The sequence below is a fragment of the Lepus europaeus genome, chromosome 1, assembly GCF_033115175.1.
Source record: "Lepus europaeus isolate LE1 chromosome 1, mLepTim1.pri, whole genome shotgun sequence".
In the NCBI taxonomy this organism is placed as follows: Eukaryota; Metazoa; Chordata; class Mammalia; order Lagomorpha; family Leporidae; genus Lepus; species Lepus europaeus.
The window spans coordinates 176245077-176265474 of record NC_084827.1 but is presented as its reverse complement, the minus strand read 5'-3'; the positions used below and the strand labels follow the sequence as shown (position 1 = coordinate 176265474).

Here is a 20398-nt window from a genome sequence, read left to right as displayed (position 1 = left end):
CTCCACCCTCGGGGCCCAGTGTCCACAAAGCCCCTCACTGAGGCTGGACCCCCTGCCCACTTGTGACCCTGAGCCTAGGGGAAACCCTAAGCACCCAGGTGGGCTCAGCGGGGTGGGGGGGCAGCATTATTTTTCTGAACTCTGATGTCCTTTAATATCAAGCCCCAGTTGCCATCCAAAGCGTGGTGGGGTCCTGCCTCCTGGCCCCATCGCCTCTCCCCTGGTGGCGTCCAGGCCTCTCGGGGGTGCTCAGGGGGTTTGCCTCTGCCAGCCACTGCTGCAACACCTGTCCTTCCTGCCTTCACTTGCCTGCTCCGGCCGAGGCCTCCACCACCAGCACCTCGTGCCAGGCATGGGCTCAAGGACAGATCCTGGGGGCGGGCGTTTGGAGGAAGATAAGACGCTGTTTGAGACACCCCATATTTGAGTCCCTGGGTTCGAGTCCCATCCTGGGGCCCCCAATTCCAGCTTCCTGTTGATTTGCATGCTGGGAGGCAGTAGGTGATGGTTCAAGTAGTTGGGTCCCCATCACCCACAAAGGGGGAATCCAGATTGCATGCCAGGCTGTCGGCTTCAGCCTGGCCCAGCCCCAGCTGTTGCAAGTGTTTAGGGAGTGAACCAGCAGATGGGAGATATGAAACTCTCTTCCTTTCTCTCTCTCTCTCTGCGTTTCAAATCATATAAAAAAGAAAAGGGAAGAGGGAAGGCAGGCAGGCAGGAAAGCTGCGGGAAAGAAAGGAAGGGACAAAGGGAGACAGAGCTGCTCTGCCCGGGCCACAGCGGTCTGTGCACACCAGCCCCCGGAAGAGGTGAGCAAAGGTGCCCACATCGACCCTGCATCACGTCACCCCCAGCAAACCTGCACCGGTCACCATGCAACTCCTGGACCAGAGCTGAGGCCCGTGGCGCTGTAGGCGCTGTAGGTCAGGGCTGGAGCCCAGGCCCGTGGCATCACTCCTGTACCCAGCTGGCCCGGCTTCCTCTCCCTGCTCCCCATGCCCCGTGGACCAGGAGCTCCTGCTCAACATGTTCTGCGGTGCCTGCTGACTGGGGTAAACAGCTCACCCGCCCTAGTGGCCTGGCCCCACACAGCCCCTGGACGTGGCCCCTCTCACTGCCCCTCCGATCCTTTGCCTGGCTCTCCCGCCTCCCTGAACTGTTCCCCATCCGCCCTCTCTACCCTCCCACGGCCCCCAATTTCACTCAGGCTTGAGGGGGAAGGTGGCCTGGGGCTCCTGGTGTATGCCGTGGGCTTTGTCCCCTGCTGCTCCCCACAAAGCTCTGCTCCTGGCACCTGAGGGGTGGGCTTCCGCAGGGCCAGGCTGGGAGGTGCAGGTGGCCGAGCCTCAGGCCTGGGGGCCCGTGCCGGCTGCCTCTCCTGGAGCAGGTGTTGGCAGGGAGCGGAGGCAGCCAGGGAAACGAGGAGGCGGCGGGGAGTGCACGAGAGCTGCCAGCCCCTCCTGGCGCTGCCGCTGGCGCCCTGGGAGCGTTGCTAGGCTGGCACACGCAGCAGCCGGAACACGCACTTGCGTACACGCACACACAGCCTGTCAGCTGCGCCCACGGCCCACATGGCAGGAGCTGGCTGTGGGCACAGGGCAGCTCCGTGCCTAGGGGGCCGGGGGAGCCTGGCACAGACCACAGAGCAGGGCCCCGGGAGCAGGAGGGAAATTCTTCCCATGGCTCTCCAGGAGCGGGGCTGGGGCTGTTGCTCCTGCTCTCCTGGGGTCCTGGCTGGCCTTCCTTGGCCTCGTCAGTACCTCCTGCCCAGTGGGCCACACAGGTCCTGCATGACTGGGGGCCAAGGCCAAGCCTCCACTCCCGGCCGGGCTCCGCCGCTTATCATCAGCCTGGGATTCGCAAGCAGGCAGCAGCTGGTCTCTCTCAGCATCTCCCCACCCCTCCCCTTCTCCCCCGCCCCAGGTGACTTAGAATCTGGGGCCCAGGGACCCTCCAGGAGAGGCAGTCCCTGCCTGTTTTTAGCCCCCACCCTGTGCTTCCCTGCACCAGAGAGGGTGGCCACCTAAGCCAGAGCCACAAAGGGGACCCGTGCACAGCCAGGACTCGGACCCCGAGTGCCTCTTGAGGAGCAGCCTGCTCCCCGGCCTCGGCTGTTCCCCCGGGGCCTGGCATGGCCTCTGGACCCTGGGAGGGAGGACCCACTCCCTAGCCTGCTGGTCCAAAGCAGGGGCTCTCATTGAAGAGGCTCCCTGTGCCTGTGGTGCCACAGGAAGGCAGCTGGTGGCAGATGTGGGGCCCTGCCCACGACACCAGGAGCTGGGTCTTGATGACCAGGGCAATGGGAGGAGGTGGGCCCTGCATCTTGAGGGCTCTGAGGGCAAGGAGGCTGACTGGAGCCCAGGGACGGGCAGGAGAGCGTGAGCCCGGATGCTGGCCCTGGGAGGGCAGGGCAGCCGCTCCTGGGAGCCGCGGTCCCTGCAGTGCTGGAGGTAGGACCACCGGAGGGCCCTGGCCTGGGCCGTGGTGAGCACCAACAGCCCAGCACAGAAGTAGCGCAGGTGTGGCCAGTGGGGCGGTGGGGAAGAACTTGAGTTGGGAGCAAATTGGCTTCTGGGTGCTTCCAGGGGCCCAGGAGAGAGGTGGCCACCGGGCAGATGGGGTTTGAGAGGGAGGGGCACCCACAGGAGGAGGGGAGAAGGGGAGAAGGGAGCTGAGAGTGGATTTCTGAGTGGAGGGGAGGAGGGAGCAGGAGCAGCCACCAGACTCGGAATGGGGTGGGGGGGGCTGGGCTTGCCTGGGGCTGTGGTTCCTCCAAGGTCTCTGTTCTTTGCATTTAAAAAATAAATTAATTAAAAAATTACTTATTTATGTATTTAAAAGGCAGAGAAACAGAGAAAGATGTTTTATCCACTGATATTCTCCCAAAATGTTCGAAACATCGGGGGGTTAACCTGCCGCACCACAACTCCATTCCCTCTTTGCAGGTTTTAGTTCTTTCAATCGCTTTTTAAAAAGATCTATTTAGTTAACTTAGTTGAAAGGCAGAGTCACACACACAATCTTCCATCCACTGGTTCACTCCCCCAAAGGCTGGGACAGGCAAGGATGGGCCAGGCTGAAGCCAGGAGCCCAGAACTCCAACCAGGTCTCCCATGTGGGTGGCAGGGGCCCAAGCACTTGGACCATCTTCTGCTGCTTTGCCAGGCCATCAGCGCTGGATCAGAAGTAGAGCAGGCGGGGCTGGCGCTGTGGCTCAACAGGCTAATCCTCCACCTTGCGGTGCCGGCACCCTGGGTTCTAGTCCCAGTCGGTAGGTCGGGGCTCCGGATTCTATCCCGGTTGTCCCTCTTCCAGGCCAGCTCTCTGCTGTGGCCCGGGAGTGCAGTGGAGGATGGCCCAAGTGCTTGGGCCCTGCACCCCATGGGAGACCAGGAGAAGCACCTGGCTCCTGCCTTCGGATTAGCGCGGTGCTGTTGGTTCACCCTCCAATGGCCGCACGGAAGGAAGACCTTTCTCTCTGTCTCTCTCTCTCACTGTCCACTCTACCTGTCAAAAAAAAAAAAAAAAAAAAAAAAAGTAGAGCAGGCGGGACTTGATCACCCACTGTGTCACCACACCCACTGTGTCACCACGCTGGCCCCTCTTTTCTTTTTTTTCAATATTTATTTATTTATTTATCCCCCCCAAAGAAACCTTTTATTTAAGGAATACAAACTTCATGCATTTCATAGTACAACTTTAGGAATATAGTGACTCTTCCCATCGTACCCACCCTCCCACCCCTCCTCTTCCTCCCTCTCCCATTCCCAGTCCCATTCTCCACTAAGATCCATTTTCGATTAACTTTATACACAGAAGACCAACTCTATACTAAAGAGTTCAACAATTTGTACGAAAATGCAAAACAAAACAAAACAAAAACTGGTCCTCAACAGTCAAGACAAGGGTTACTCAAAGTCATTGCATTTGAAGTTAATTTCACTTTGTTTAGAAACTTAATTAACTTTGAAGAAGCACCCAAGAATGATACACTTTTTTCTTTTTTTCAAAATTTATTTATTTATTTAAAAGGCAGAGTTATAGAGAGGGAGGGAGGGGAGGGAGGGAGAGAGAGAGAGAAAGGTCTTCCATCCCCTGGTTCACTTCCCAAATGGCTGCAACGGCCGGAGCTGGGCCGATCCAGGTCTCCCATGTGGGTGCAGGGAACCAAGCACTTGGGCCATCTTCTACTGCTTTCCCAGGCCATAGCAGAGAGCTGGATCGGAAGTGGAGCAGGCGGGACTCGAACTGGCTCCTCTTAATCTTTAACAACAAACAAGCCTGACCTGGGATAAAAAGCTGACACTGATACATGACTTGGTCCCATTTGTGCCTCCCATTGAGTGCCAGAGCTCACTCCGTGTCAGGCCTGGAGGAGCCTCGGCCGCCTGCCTGGACCGCACTGTGGGTCCCCAGGAGACACGGGGCCGGGGAGAGCCGCTAGGCACTGCAGGGCGGGCGGGAGGAGGTGGAGGAAGGCACCTGCCACTCCCAGGGGTTGTCAGAGGAGGCACCCACAAAACAGACCTGGAAGAGGCTGGGGCTCATTAGGCAGATGTACCCAGAGGCAGTGAGTGGGCGAGGAGGCCGGGGTGCCAAGGTGGGGCCGGCGCGGGACCACTGCTCAGATCCAGGTGCCAGGGGGCCCCGCCCGCGGTCCAGTTCGGCCTCCCCAGGGGGATTTTCCGGGGCTTTCTTTGACCAGTCCTCCAGAGCCCCTGGGGCGCCCACGAGCAGGCCGAGAGCAAGTCCTCGCGGGTGGGGCCCGGCCCTGCACCCACCAGGTCCCCGCTCAGTCCAGCCCGGAAGCCAGGGGGCTGGGGCAGGCCGGGGCAGGGTGGGGGGCGAACAAAGGACGCCGGTCCGCGGCCACGGGGCACGGGGGCGTCGGCCAGGCGGGGATTGGTCGCGGCCTGCGCCGGGCCTCCAGCGCCCGCCCCGAAACCCGAGCCCCCCAGTCGCTGACCCTTCCGGGGCCTCGCCCAGCTCCCCCCCCCCCCGACCCTGCTCGTCCCTCGTGCCGCCGCATGGTGAGGCCCGACGGGCACGGAGTGGAAAGAGGCCTGGGCTGGTGGCCGCCTGGGGTCAGGGGGCACTCGGGGAGGACGGGCTGGGGGCCCCCGAGTTCGCGGGCGACAGGACGGGGAGGGGAGGGGAGGCTGATGGCCGGAGCCCGGCAGCCCGGGGCGCCCGGGGGCTGCCGGACGGGGCCGCGCAGGGCACGGGGCACGAGCCCAGGCTCGCCGGGCGGCTGTCGGTGGCCACGGAGCTGCGCCAGCCGCCCTGCCGACTGCAGCCCCGTGGTCGCCGCCCGGGAGGTGAGCGAGGGGGTGGGGCCGGCCGGGCCGCCAATCACAGCCTCAGCTGCACTTTGAATCGGCGCTGGCGGGCGCGGGCCGTCAGGTGTGCGGCTCCCTCTTTGTCCCCGCTCGCCTGCCCGGGCCCGTCCCTCTCCACCCCCACCCTCCCGCAGGCTCCAGGCCTCGCCCGGCTGGTTCCTCTGCTCCCCTGGAGCCCCCAGAGGGGCCTGGCCCTTCCCGAGCCGGCAACGGCCCCCACGCCCTGGGCGCAGCCCCAGCCCGAGCCTTGCGCGGGGATCAGAACCGGGGAGGGACAGCTGCCGCCACCCCCGGACGGTGTGGTGCAGGCAGTGGGTGGGAGACAGGAGCCCGCGGTGTGCGGCGAAAATCCTGGGAGAGGCCTGGTCCGGACGGCGACCTCGTGAGCTCGGCCCGCTCCCGGTGCTGTGAGCCGAGGCCTGTCTCCCAGGTGGCCTGAGGATTAAGGCGATCCTGCAGAGAGGGCTTTGTGGGATAAAGCCTCAGCTGTGTGTGTGTGTGTGCACACGTGTGTGGGCGCCCATGCGTGTGCACGTGTGTGTGTACATGCTCGTGTGACATTAGCACTCTGCCCTGTGCTGAGGACTGGCAGCTGCCAACAGCGGGTACGTCTCATCCTGCTGGGATGAGGGACGGGTTCAGTGCCCATCCGCCTGGAGCCCTGAGCCCCACAGGCCCGGGACAGAAGGCAGCCGGAATTGGGGGTTCCTGGCCCTCACAGCAACTGCAGGAAAGACAGGCGGCAGGTCCTGGGTGCCGCTCTCCCTCGTTTGCAGCCCCACAGGCCTGGGCCTCCCAGGCTTCTCCACTTGGGTGTCCCGGGTGCCGCAGGCTCTCTCCCTCCACATCCTGGCTTCTGCCTCTTCGTCCCCCGGCCCTGCCCCTCCAGGTTGCCTCCTGGGCCTCTCTCAGATGGTGCGGGGCTCCCGCCCTCCACTGCTGCCCGGCCGGCTGGCTGGCCCACTCTGCAGCCAGCGTGACATGCGCACTAGATCTTGTCTCTCCTGCTAAAGTTCTCTAGTGCCTCCTGGTCCCAGTGTCCCCAGAACCCCCGACTGGGTCTACGAGGAGGCCTGGGAGCTGGGTGAGCCCACGCTCAGGAACCAAGGTGGACTCTTACTCCGTAGGCCTCCTGTGCCTCAGTTCCCCTCTGTCACGACTGGGCAGTGTTCCCAGTGCTGCACAGGATTGCATGCTGACCCTACGACAGCCCCGTGAGGTGCTAACCACCACCAGGTCTGCCTCACTGCCTGCATAATAAAAGTAGAAAGATCCCCCAGCCCAAGCTGGCCTGGAGGAAATGCCTTAGTGCCTGTCAGAAGTCTAGAACAGCTTGAGACTCGGCTGCTATTCCGTGCGTTCTAGCTGTATTTCTGATTCAGTCCCTCTTGCTAACACCTGCCTAACTCCCACTCCCACTAAACTGTAGGCACAAGTCTCTTCCCTTGCCCTCCACCTCCCCTTCCCCCATTTTCTTCCCTGAGTCCTAGCACCTGACACAAAATGAGTTCTTAATGCATATTTAGGAATGAATGAGTGAGAATTTTGGAAGGAGGCTGGGCTGATTACTCAGTGCTCACGCGCCCCCTGGTGGTCAATAAAGGCATTCCAGGCCCTGGCCCAACCTTGGCAAGCAGAGGACAGAAGACAGCCGGAGGGTGAGGGCAGGTGGGAGCCCTGCTTGGGGCTGAGCCCAGGGCTTACGCCCCCCATGTCTGTGGGACCTCAGGGGCACCAGCTCCTCCACCAACCCCACTGCCATCCCTTCTGAGACCCCTGTGTGTGTGTGTGTGTGCGCGTACCTGCCGGGTGGCTGGGCAGAGCACCCAAGGGGCCAAGCGCCCACTTGTATCTGCACAGAACAGACAGCAGCAGCAGGAAACCATGTTCGTGGGCGGGGCCGCGCGTGGTGGAGCCCATGTGTGTGTCCCCTGCCATGTGTGGCTGCCACCGGAAGCCTGGGCTGCCAGGGGGCCCGAGACGTCCTGCCGCTGGACGTCTGGATCCGAGTGGCATCGGGCTTGTCTGGGTGTCTGAAGTCTGAGGGAACCAATACCCAAGCCCTAGGCGGTCTCACACACACCTTGTGGCTGGCAGGTGTGTGTGAGCCTGGGAGGCGAGCCGGGCTCCTCCTCCTTCCACGTGGACGCCCCCAGCCCAGCCTCGGTCCACTTGCTCTTGGGAAGCACGCGCTGAGTCTGCTGCGGGGGTGAGGAGAGGCTGGGCTCGTCCGTGAGCGTCTCCCCGGATTCCGCGAGCTGAGCCGAGGCAGGCTTGCGAAGGAGTCAGGCGCAGCTCAGCCTGCTCCGGACAAGGGCTGTAGCTTCACCCAGCCGCAGGTTCTCCATCTGCCAAACAGGGATAAGAAGACGGTCTCCCTCCCAGGTGGTTGTGACAAGTAACTTAAACAGGGCGCCAGCGCTGTGGCACAGTGGGTTAAAGCCCTGGCCTGCAGTGTGGGCATCCCCTATGTGAGCCAGTTCGAGTCCCGACTGCTCCACCTCCCATCGGCTCCCTAATGCGCCTGGGAAAGCAGTGGAAGACGGAAGACGGCTCCAGCGCCTGGGCCCCTGCATCCATGCGGGAGATGCAGATGAAACTCCGGGCTCCTGGTTTCAGCCCAGCCATTGTGGCCATTTGGGGAGTGAAGCAGAGGATGGAAGATCTCTCTCCTGTCTCTGTCTCTCCTAACTATGCCTTTCAAATCAATAAAATAAACCTTAAAACACACACACACACACACACGCACAGTAAATGAAACAAAGTATGAGAAGGCTTGAGCATGGTGACAGGCACACAGGCCTGAAATCCACAAGGGCTCCTGGTATGTTTTTAGCTTCTAGCTGCACTTGGGCACCGCACTTCCTGTCCCCATGCTCTGTGCCCTTGTCCCACGACCCACAGCAGACTAGAACGGCCACAAGCAGTTCCCACGGATCCCTAAGAGTACAGCTCCTGGGACGCACACGGCGCTCGATCCGTGCAGGCACAAACACAAGACAGGTGACCTGGTTTTCCAACTCCCAACAGCTGGTGCGACCAGGCAGATGTATTTCTGGGGCCCAAGGGGCCAGATGTTTGCAGCCAGGCATCGCTGGACGCCCCAGCTTCCGGCCTTGGCACATTTGGCCACGTGGGGGAGCCCTCTGTCCCCTTCGGTGGGAGGAGAGGAGGGGACTCCGGCGAGAGGAGGGGCGCAGGGCCTCCACTCCTCCAGGAGCCGGGCGTGAGTTAACTCTTCTGTTGCCAGCTCCCGCCCCTTCTGGCCCAGGCTTCTGGGTAGATTCGTGGGGCGGGGAGCTGCGGCAGCAGGGAGAACGCAGTTTTGTAGGCACGGCCGGGCCCCCTCAGGGTGCCCACCATGTGCCATGTGCTCAGGAAGCGAGGTGCAGGCATGTATGAGCTCCCAGACTGCTGGATGTGCAAGTCCTGGGCAGGCCCCAGCTTGGTTCTGGGGCCCTTGGCTGGCCAGTGCTGAGTACTGGTGCCCGCTCTGCCCCTCCCAGCAGTTGCCCCGTGTCTGGACCCCCGTGCTTGTGTCCATGTTAGCCTCATTTCTCTCATAGCTGGGAAACCGAGGCACGGAGGGGCAGGGACTTGCCCAAGGCCACCCAGCTGGCTGCGAGTAGGGCCTCTCTGGGGCCTGGGGATCCAAGGTTGGTGCCCTCCTCCCCAGCCTGCCCACCCCAGCCACTCCTGGCGGCGGAGTTCCAGGGGGCAGAGGGGCCTGCAGTGAGGATGGAGTGAGCAGAGTGGAGCTGAGCCCATGGACGCACTGGCTGAGGCCCGAGGGAGGAAGCACAGTGGCACAGTGGCCATGGAGGCGTGGACGGACGTCTCTCAAGAGGGGGCTGTGAGGACCGTGGCAGTGTCCTTAGATGTCCCCAGGACAGCGGAGGAAGTGGGATGCCCTGAGGGGGACCTGGATGGGGCCTGGGAGAAGGGAGGGAGTTTCCAGCTGTCCTGGGGTTGGGGCATCAGATGTGAGTGCCCCAGGAGCAGCCTAGGCCAGGCCTCCCGGCTCTGTAGCCCCTCCCCCGCAGGCCCCTGTGCCTTGGGGTTGGACCCCACTTTGCAGACCTGTGTCCCTCCTCCTCCCCGCCCCAATTCCCAGGGTTTAACTGGGGCTCACTCTGTGGCAGGGATCCGGATTGCTCCCGCCCCACCCACTCCTGGAAGCACTAGGCCCCGGGGTGGCCGCTCAGCCCCTGCAGCCTGGGGAACAGATGGCAGCCCTCTCCCTCCCTGGCGGCTCCCTAAGCCCCAGGGGCCCCTTGGCTCCTCCCCATGGCCTCCCCCGGCTCGCCCCTCACACTTTGGGAAGCAGTGAACTGAAAGAGACAACATCTGGGTCTCCCCAGGGCCCCGGCGGCCCAGCTGCCTGCCGGGGCAGCTCAGGGACCAGCCTCCCCTCCCCCACGCTGAGGCAGGGTCCCAAGCCGGCTCCCACCCACCTTCAGGGTATTTCATGCAAGCAACAGCCTGGGGTCTGGCCTACAATCCCTTCCCAGACCTGTGGCACCCCAGCCCCCAGCCCCAGGTTCAAAGGTGCTCTCCCCTGAGCCTGGGCAGGCAGCCTGACAGTGGGTGGACCAGGGACCCACACAGCCTCAGAAGGGGCAGAATGCTGTGTCTCAGGGGAGGGGGAGGCTTCCTGCTGGTCCCTGTCCCCAGCAGGCCAGTGTCCCTATGCCCCACCCAGATGCCAGGGAGTGCGCACCCCTGGGGGCCTCTGGGTGTGGCTGGGCCTTGTCAGAAGAGAAGGCACAGACGCTGCTTTGCATATGGGGCCTCCTTTGCATTTCACACCGGGCTGTGGTCTTGTGGTCCCGCTCCTTCCCTCCCAGCTCTGGCCGGCTCAGCTGGCTTCTCAGAGTTAGAAAAATGACACACCTACCGGCTGGGGCAGGGCCACCTGGCCGGATCACCCTGTGCCGGGCACCTTGCAGACATGTGCAGCCCCTGGTGGGGCAGGACTGGGGGTCTCCAGCCTGAGGGCTGGCCTGGGAGGCTGGGGGAGGAGGCAGGTGAGGGGCCCCAGCAGGCCCCGGGGTGTGCAGGCCGAGCTGGGGTCCTTCGGAGCTGGGCCGAGCCAGGAAGCCTCAGCTGGCAGAGCTGCTGACCCCACAGGCCCGTGGGCAGCTGAGGGCCAGGAAAGCACCACGCCAAGGGCCTTTTCCAAGCCTTTCTCTCCCTTTTCAGGCCCAGGTGAAGCTTGCCCTGGGCACACCTTGCTGGTTCCTGGCATCTCCTCCCCGTCACAGTGATCTCTCCCATCCCCCACCCCCAACAGCTTCCAGGACCCTGGCAGGATGCCCACCCCTGCCAGGCTAGCTGCAGGCTCTCTGTGGCCTCGGGCTCCTGCAGCCTGGAACACCCTCTGGGCAGAGGCCTGCGGTCCTCCCTGGGCTGCCGCTGTGGGCTGCACCCTCCATCTGACTTCCATCTCCAAGTTCAGGTCTGGTCCCAGCCAGGCTCAAGGCTACTGCAGGCAGCCGCAGGGGCAGAGCCTCCCATCACCACCCTTCATCAGACCACCACCTATGGGCTGGGGTGAGCGCCCTGAGATTGACCTGGCCCCAAATAGCAGGGGGTGGCTGGCCGTGGTGGTGGGAGGGGTCGGCCAGGAGCTGCTCCCCAGCTCCAGCCATGGGGAAGCAGAGCTGTGTGTTCACAGCTGGCGGGAGCCGACGCTGAGCCACAGCGTCCAGAACCAGCCACCTTCAGGCACCTGCCGAGTCCCAAGGCCACGGAGAAAATCAAGCAAAAGGCGCACCCGGCACCTTCACCACCACCAGAATCTTGGCACCATGAGCAGGTCGCAGCCCCTTGGTGCCAAGGGCCCATCCAGGGCCACGGGGCGGCCACATGCAGTGAGCAGCCCTCCCCTTGGGCAAGACTGTGGGATTCACGTGATGGCTGGGCTCCACGGAGGAGCAGCCGGGGGCTCAGGCCTCACAGGGCGGGCCGCACGGCGGTTGCACAGGGTCCCTGTGGGAGGGGGCTTGCCCTGCTCTGCCTCCATGCTGCCCAGGGCACACTGAGCCCACTTCCAGTGTTCACTGCTGCCTGGACACAGGAGTGGGGTAGAAAGGGCAAGGAGTGTTCTGGAACAGAGTTGGGCATGGTCAAGGCAAAACTGGTGTTACTTAGCCCATGGTGGATGGCTCTGAAGTGGCACCTGGCTGCCATGCAATGCTGTGTCACCATTCCTGACAATCACTGACCACCACCACGTCCCAGCTCTGTGGGGGCAGCCCCTGCCCCAGCCCCTGTCTCCACAGAACGCCCAGGCAGCAGAACAAGGCCCACCAGGACAGACATTAAAGAAGGGAGACTTGCGGGCCGGCGCCGCGGCTCACTAGGCTAATCCTCCGCCTTGCGGCGCCGGCACACCGGGTTCTAGTCCCGGTCGGGGCACCGATCCTGTCCCGGTTGCCCCTCTTCCAGGCCAGCTCTCTGCTGTGGCCAGGGAGTGCAGTGGAGGATGGCCCAAGTGCTTGGGCCCTGCACCCCATGGGAGACCAGGAGAAGCACCTGGCTCCTGCCATCGGATCAGCGCGGTCCAGGAGAAGCACCTGGCTCCTGCCATCGGATCAGCGCGGTCCAGGAGAAGCACCTGGCTCCTGCCATCGGATCAGCGCGGTGCGCCGGCCGCAGCGCGCTACCGCGGCGGCCATTGGAGGGTGAACCAACGGCAAAAAGGAAGACCTTTCTCTCTGTCTCTCTCTCTCACTGTCCACTCTGCCTGTCAAAAAAAAAAAAAAAAAAAAAAAAAAAACAACAACAACAAAGAAGGGAGACTTGCCAGCACCGCGGCTCAACAGGCTAATCCTCCGCCTGCGGCGCCAGCACCCCGGGTTCTAGTCCTGGTTGGGGCGCCGGTTCTGTCCCGGTTGTTCCTCTTCCAGGCCAGCTCTCTGCTGTGGCCCGGGAAGGCAGTGGAGGGTGACCCAAGTGCTTGGGCCCTGCACCCGCATGGGAGACCAGGAGGAGGCACCTGGCTCCTGGCTTTGGATCAGTGCAGCGTGCTGGCCATAGCAGCCATTTGTGGGGTGAACCAACGGAAGGAAGACCTTTCTCTCTGTCTAACTCTGCCTGTTTAAAAAAAAAAAAAAAAGAAGGGAGACTTAATCCTACATCAGACAGGACACATGGAGGAAGTGAGCTCCCCGCCACTGGAAGCAACCAACTCAAGAATGCAACAGGAGAGATTTCCGCTTGGGTTGACTGAGATGGCTGCCAAGCTCTGTCCTAAAGCTGCAGCTTGGCCATCTCAGCAGTGCCTGGACTGTGAGTGTCACGCCCGTCACTGTCCACTTCCCCCTTCCCTTCTTCAGACTCCTTGGAGACTTCTCCCCAGGATGGAAAGTCTTTCATTTTTAAAAAATAAATATTTACTTATTCATTTGAAAGAGTTACAGAGAGAGAGAAAGATCTTCCATCTGCTGGTTCCCTCCTCAGATGACCACAACGCTCAGCACTGGGCCAGGCCAAAGCCAGGAGCTTTATCTGGGTCTCCCACGTGGGTGCAGGGGCCTAAGCACTTGAGCCATCTTGCACTGCTTTCCCAGGCCACTGGTAGGGAGCAGGATTGAAAAGTGGAGCAGCCAAAACCTGAACCGGTGCCCACACGGGATGCTGGCACCACAGGTGGTAGCTTTTTCCGCTACGCCACAGTGGAGCCTCAGTCTTACCGCGGGACAGTCCCCGATCCAGTGCTGCCCTCAGTGCCCTGGGCAAGGCTGGCCATCGGCCCTTGGCGACAGGATCCCTCGCTGCAGCCCTCAGAAGCCGCACCACAGTGGCTCTCCCATCGGAGGCATGGATCTTGCCTGGTCCCGCTGCGCTGGGCGGGAGGTGACTTCCCCAGAGTCTGGCAGTAAAGGGTAGTGGCTCGGGGGAGGCAGTCCGGGGTGAGTGGCCCTGACTCAGGGACCAGGGACACAGGGGAGTCACAGGGAAGGAGGGGAGGGGAGGGGACGCCCGGAGCCTGGCAGTTTCCTCCCCCGCAGCCTAGTGGGGGCGGCGCTGGCACGCAAAGCCTCCTGGACCAAGATTATCTTACAGATGCAGCCTCCAATTATACTCCCTGAAATGAGACCAATTAGAGAGGCACTGGGCGAGCACCCGGCCTCCTAAAATCCCCACTTAGAACACAGCCCGCGGGAACCGCCATCTCAGCCACTCCGGTCTGGAGAGGCGTGAGGCTGGCCCAGGAAGCAGAGTGGATACCCCAGGGGGATCCCAGCTGGAGCATGCAAATCAGGTGCCCACGGAGGTCCCCGCCCCGCGGCAGGCCTGGGACCAGAGATGGGCCGCACGTCCAGGGAGGAGGCTCCTCCACTTCCCATCCCCGGCGTCCCCTCCATGAGTCACCCTGTTATCCCTCCGCGGCCAAATATAGCTCCCAAGGCCCGCAGAAGCCAGGGTCCCGTATTGTGCCTGTGGGTCTAGGAGGGGTGGGGGGCTTCGCAGCCTACCCTTGGCCCCTCCCTGGAAGGCCCGAGGTCTCTGCCTAACCTCTGACCTCAAAGAGGAAGTTGGGGACAGGGTCTGGTTGAGCAGTGACCACTTCCTCTTGGGGAACTTGGGATCCACTCCAGGGGACAAAGAGCAGGCTGGCAGGGGGGTGGGGGGCTGCGGCTGGCTTTATCCACAAGGTGAGGCCGAGATCCTGTTGGGGTCACCGGATCACGGATCACCCAGGGTGTGTCTGGCCGTCTCCAGCAGCCCCCTGGGTCCCGCCCACCCAGGCCCTCAGAGCCACCACATAAGGAAATGTTTGTGTCTTCAGCTGCCCGGCACAGCCTCTGGGCAGTGGCTCCCTCCCTCCCGTCCTGCTGTCCCCGCCCAGGCCACCTCCCCACAGGCTGGGGCTGGGGCGGTTGGACCCAGCAGGCACCGCCCTGAGGCCGGGTGGAGGGAAGGCGCTGCAAGGTCCTCCCACTGTGCTGCCCGAGGGGACACCCTGCCCGGCTGTGCCAGAGCCCCAGGGAAGCCCCCCCCCCCTTCAAAGCAAACTGCTCTGGGCCGGGCTGTCAGGGCAGGACACTGGTGGGGACAGCCAGGCTTGGTAGCGCTGACAACTGAGAGTCTGCACACCCAAGGAGGCTGTGCCGCCCCTGGGGACCTCACCCGGAGGATGAGGCACTGCCGCCCAGGCACCCTTAGAGGGGAAACATCTCCGGCCTGCTGCCTGCTGGCCGGAGGAGTCCGGTTCCCACGGCGGCCTTCCCCTGGAGCTTTCCACCAAGTCCGGCACAGAAGCCCTCGTGTGCCCACGGGCGGGCCATGCTGGCGCTGGGAGGCCGCAGGAGCTGCACTCTGTCCCCGGGGGGGCCCCCGCCTGGCCTCTGCCCCAGGGGTGGGGCAGGAAGAAGAGCTGGCGCTGGAGGGTGACATCACCCAGGTCCCGGCTTCAGGGACAGCGCGGAGGCTGCCAAGGGGCCCTCAGGTCCTGGCAGGGGGCACCGTCCCTACCGACACCAGGGGGCAGGCTTGGCTTCCCGGGGCGCCGACCCGGGCCCTGCCGGCGGATTACAGCCCCAAGCCCGGGTGACCCCGGCCCACCTCCGGGATGACCCCCCCAGTCCTAGGAGATGGGGGGCTGTGCCCAAGGCGGTCACTCCCTTCACACACAGGAGGGGTCAAGCTGCCTCCGGTCCCCTCCCCACACCGCTTTAACCCTAGACGCTCGGGGTGCTCCCCCCGCCGATGGGGCCGGAATCCAGAATGTTCTCCCCCAGACCTGCGCCCCCTGGGGAGCGCTGGGTGTCTCTGCCCTACGGTCACCGGGAAGAGTGGGCACTGGGGACCGGCCAGGGGCCGTGGGGGGGACACTCGGGTCCCTGCGGAGTCACTGGCGCCAACGCCCCCAGCCTCGCCCAGGGAGGGGCCGGAGTGGGGACCCTCGGAGAGCCACAGGCAGGGCTGGGCAAGGCGGGAGGCCGGGGGGCCGCTGTCTGCGCCGCCAGCTTCCGGGGGAGGGCACCCCCTCCTCACCGCCCTCTCAAAGCCACCTAAAGTCCCGGCCCGGCGCGGCCTGTCCCCGGCCCGACGGCCCCGGGCGCCCCTAACTAGCTGAGCAGAGCGTGGCGGGCGGGGCGGGGCTGTGCGTGGACACTCGGCGAGCGCACGGCTCCACCAGGACGGGCTGCGGGGCGCGGCGGGGCTTGCACACGCGGGTCTGCGCGCACGCGGGCTCACGCGCGCCCGGACCCGTGCACACAGCCACAGTGCGGACATGCTCGGGCCCCGACACGCCCTCGAGGTCGTCCACGCAGCATGAGCGGAAACCCAGGAAACCGGGCGGCGCGGACGCGGCAAGGCGCACGCCCCAGGCTGTGCACACGCGAGGCCGTGCGCCCCGCGGGAGGCGGTGGGACGCCCTTCTGCCCCCCGTACTTGGGCACCGCCGCGGCCTCTGGGCGCCATCTTCGGCCCGCGGGCAGCGGAAGGACGGAAGGACTCGCAGCACGCGCAGCGCCCGAGCTCGGGCCTTTGTTGTCGCGGCTTCCGGGCGTCCATCACGCGGAGGCCGCGCACGCCGGGGCCAGGCGAGGGCCCGAGCGCGAAATGGCGGGCGGGGGGCGGGGCGGGCGGGAGCCACGCCCACTCTGCGCTCCCGGCGGGGCGCGCCGCCCGCCCCCTGGCGCAGGCGCAGGCGAGGCGCGCGTCCCCGCGTCCCCCCGCCGCGCGCCGGGACACAAAGGGCTGGAGGGAAAGCACGGAGCGCGGCCGCGGCCCGGGTCGTCCTCCCGCGCGGCCCGGAGCGGACTCTCGGGCCGGAGCCGGGCTCGCCGGGGCCCTCCGCTCGCCCGCCCTCCGCGGCCTGGCGGCCTGGCGGGCCGGGCCGGGCGCCTCCGTTCTCCCGCGGGCCCCTGAGGAGGGAGCCCTTCCCGGCGCGGGGGCGGCGGGCCGCCACGTTGGGACGGGGCCCCACTGGTTGGGACGCGACTCGGAGCTTTTCCTGGGGAAGGAGCGGACTCGTCCCGCGGTTTACAGCTGCCTCCGACCGGGCCGCGGGCTGGGGAGAGGCAGAGGGAGAAGTGCGAGTTTTCCCTGCCAGAGGCCTTCGCTGAAGACCAGCAGAGCGGCCTCACAAACGTGTTTAAAAAAAAAAAAAATACTAATAACGTTGTTGGTGGCGAGGTCGGAAGTAACGACAGCGGACACTGCTCGCCTGGCCGTGCTGTGTTTGTCTCCGTAGACGGGTGCAGCTGGAGAAACCGAGGCTCAGACGCCGAGGGCCCGGAATGGAGGGCCAGGGAGGGGTGCCGGGCGCCCAGCACCGGCTGGCGGCCCCACGGATGGCGAGAAGCCGGGGCTGCAGGGGCCGGGGCCGGGCGGTGGGAGTTCCAGACCACTTGGTTCTAGAACCTGGTTCCAGAACGTTCTAGAATGTTCGCAGCTAGTGACCGGGGCGGAGGGACCTCTGTCGGTGCTGGGGGATGGGAGGAAGAGCCTTGGTCCTTTCTCCCCGCTGCTGTCCCTCGGCAGTGTCTGTCTGCAGGTTCTCTCAGGTAGAAGTTGGCTTGCTTTACGTTGCCAAACTGTTAGGGAAAGGTATTTCCGCAGGTCGGGATAGGGTCAGTGTTAGGTAGGGCAGCCCCGGCACGGGTCAGTCTTACAGTTTACTCTGGAAGCAGCTGAAATCTAAGGTCACTGAGCCTTGCCCAGAGTGATCAGCGAATAGGGAGCAGAAATCTTCGTCCAAGTTGAGGTTTTAGACTTCAAACCTCAGACTCCAACTCTCTGCTTTCTTTTTAAAAATCGTCCTGAAAGATTTGCTAATGAAAAGGCGGAGACCTTCCGTCGACTGGTTCAGTCCCCAAAATTCCACAACTGCCAGGGCCAGTGCAGGCTGAAGCCGGGAGCCCGGAGCCCCGTCTTGCTGTCCTGTGTGGTTTGCAGAGGCCCAAGTACTTGGGTCATCATCTCTTATTTCTCAAGTCCTTTGGCAGGAAGCTGGAGTCGAAGCTGAGCAGCCAGGACTGGAACCCGCACTCCAGTATGGGAGTCTGGCACCAGCAGGTGCATAACCCACTGCACCACAAATTGGGCTTCCTTTAAAAATTTTTTTTTAAATCAAGGAACCAGTGTTTAGAAGTTAGAATACCTGCATCCCAAATCAGAGCGCCTGAGTTCAGGACCCAATCCCACCCTGACTCCAGCCTTGACTACTCACTCTAGCTTCCTGCTAATGCAACCCTGGGAGGCCCCAGTGATGGCGCAAGTAGTTGGGTCCCTGGCAGCATGTGGGAGAGTGGACTGAGTTCCTCTCTCCGGGCTTCCTGCTGGCCCAGCCTCAGCCGTTGGAGCATTTAGGAAGTAAACCAGAAAGCTGGGCGCTCCTGTTCTGTGTGTGTCTCTCCCCCCGGTCTGTGTCTACTTTCAACTGTTTAGATGAAGACTCCAACAGCCAGCAGTGCTGATCCTGGTGGGAATTCTCTTGCTTCCAAGTAGAATAAACCACCTACGCGGATTAATCATAGCTTCGTTGGTATGAAGAAACCCTGAATTTTTTTTGTTTTTTTTTTAAATTTTAGAAGTGGAAACCGTAGGACATGGCCCTGGAATATGACTTCAGTCTTGCACACAGAGGTGCCCTGTCTTCTCTCCTCAGTGAATCACACGTTCCTGACAAACATCCTGAAGTGTTCCCACGAAATCTAGAAAGTTCCAGCAACTGGGAAAAGCTTCCTAGACAATTACTTTTTCTTACATTTTGTAAAAGCAAGTACTTCACACTTACTAGCTTCTGGCTTTGCCTGGTGACTCACATCTGACTGTCCATCTGGAAAGAGTGGATTGGGCGAGAACGTGTCCTGGCAGGGCTTGGGCAGATAACAGGAGATAATATTTATAAAAGTGCCTAGACTCCAGTAGATGCTTAATAAATCAGTAGCAGCAGCTGTTTCTGCTTGTTACTCTAGGTGAACAGAGCAACAGGGTCCACAGGGTAGTTGCTGTGTAGAAAACATTAATGGGGGCAGGTACCGTGGTGCAGCGGGTTACCTCCGCCTGTGATCCCCTCTGAGTCCCGGCTGCTCCGCTTCTGATCCAGCTCCCTGCTAATGTGCCTGGGGAAGCAGTGGAAGATGGCCCACGTGGGAGACCTGCTGGAGTTCCAGGCTCTGGCTTCTGCCTGGCCCAGCAGGTGTGCACCAGTGGATGGAAGGTGTCTTGTCTGTCCCTGCCTCTCTCTAACTCTGCCAGTGGCCGGGGCCCGAAGGAAGGGACTTGGTGTCAGCTGCCACCCTGAGAGGGTAGAACCCGTCTTGAAGTGGCGGTGTCTGTCAGCCACGGTGCTGTTCCCTCTCCAGGGGATCTGAAAGGATGCGTCGACCTTGGTGTTGCTGCCAGGAGCAGAGCTCTGCCCTCATGGGGCACGGTGGTTAGTCCAGGGTGCTGGGAGCAGGTGATACACAGGGAGACTGGCCCTAACTTGCAAGCCATGCAGGCTTCCTGGAGGCAGTGGTACGTCAAGTGAGCCCAGCAGTTTCGAAGGGGAACGAAAGAGCACATCAACCTGGAGGAACTGGGCAAGTCCAGGAGGGCTGAGCCTGGGCGGATAGAGGTCAAACTCGCCCCTTCCCCCTCTCCACACTCACTCTGCCTTTCGAATAAATACATTTTTAAAAATATTTAATTATTTATTTGGAAGTTACAGAGAGGCAGGGGCAGAGAGATCTTCCATCCGCGGTTCACTCCCCAAATGGCTGCAACTACCAGAGCTGGGCCAACCCAGAGCCAGGAGCTTCTTCCAGGTCTCCCACGCGGGTATAGGGGCCCAAGTCCTTGGGTCATCTCTCACTGCTTCCCCAGGCCATAGCAGAGAGCTGGATCGGAAGTGGAGCAGCCGGGACCTGAACTGGCACCCATATGGGATCCTGGCACTGCAGGCAGTGGCTTTACCTGCTACGCCACAGCGCCGGCTCCATAAATAAATCTTAAAAAAAAAAAAAAAAAAAAAAAAACTTTTGAAAAGTGGTTAACTCAAAAAGTATACAAGTCAATGGTTTTAATATATTCATAAGTAGAACAACTGTTACCGCTAATGCCAGAGGTTTTCCTCACCCAAAGAGAAACCCCATACTCTAGAGCAGTCCCTGCTCACCTGCCCAGTCCTCCAGCCCTGGGCCCTCCTCCACGTTCTGTCCTGCGGAGTTGCCCTTTCTGGCCATTTCATGTAAAAAGAGTCATACAGGCCGGCGCTGCGGCTCACTAGGCTAATCCTCCGCCTTGCGGTGCCGGCACACCGGGTTCTAGTCCCGGTCGGGGCGCCGGTTCTGTCCCGGCTGCCCCTCTTTCAGGCCAGCTCTCTGCTGTGGCCAGGGAGTGCAGTGGAGGATGGCCCAAGTCCTTGGGCCCTGCACCCCATGGGAGACCAGGAGAAGCACCTGGCTCCTGCCATCGGATCGGCGCGGTGCGCCGGCCGCAGCGCGCTACCGCGGCGGCCATTGGAGGGTGAACCAACGGCAAAAAGATGACCTTTCTCTCTGTCTCTCTCTCTCACTGTCCACTCTGCCTGTCAAAAAAAAAAAAAAAAAAGAGTCATACAAAATGTAGTTCTTTGGCTCGTTTCACATAGCACAGTGTTCTGGAGTTCAGTGTTACAGCTGTGTTGGGAGGTAGTTTTGTGGCTCAGTAATGTCCCACCATAACCATATGTCTGAAAAGAGTCATGAAATGGTGATGTGGTACAGCAGATAAGTCACCGCTTGGGACACTTTCATCCCACGTTGGAGTGCCTGGTTCATGTCCCAGCTCCCTCACTTTTGATCCAGCTTCCTGCTACTGTGCACCTGGGAGGCAGTAGATGATAGGTCAGGTCCCTGGGTCCCTGCCCTCCGTACTGGAGACCTGGATAGCGTTCCGGCTCCTGGTTTTGGCTTGACTCTGCTCTAGCTGTGATGGGCATTTATCTCTCTGTCTTTGTCTCTCTGCCTTTCAAATAAATTTTAAAAATGACTTGGAGGGCTGGCACTGTGGTGTAGCAGGTAAAGCTGCCACCTGCAGTGCTGGCATCCCATATGGGCACCGGTTCGAATCCC

At 62.1% G+C, this 20398-nt stretch overlaps 1 protein-coding gene across 1 annotated transcript; it reads right to left on the bottom strand.

Annotated features, from left to right (window-relative positions):
- Positions 1–4792: 4792 nt before the first annotated feature.
- LOC133763656 (basic proline-rich protein-like) lies at positions 4793–11364 on the bottom strand. The gene is made up of 3 exons (XM_062197455.1): positions 11299–11364; positions 7423–7612; positions 4793–5382 (listed from the first exon to the last, which is right to left on the bottom strand). Exons 1-3 carry the CDS (start codon positions 11362–11364, stop codon positions 4793–4795), a joined length of 846 nt encoding a protein of 281 aa, XP_062053439.1.
- Positions 11365–20398: the final 9034 nt, after the last annotated feature.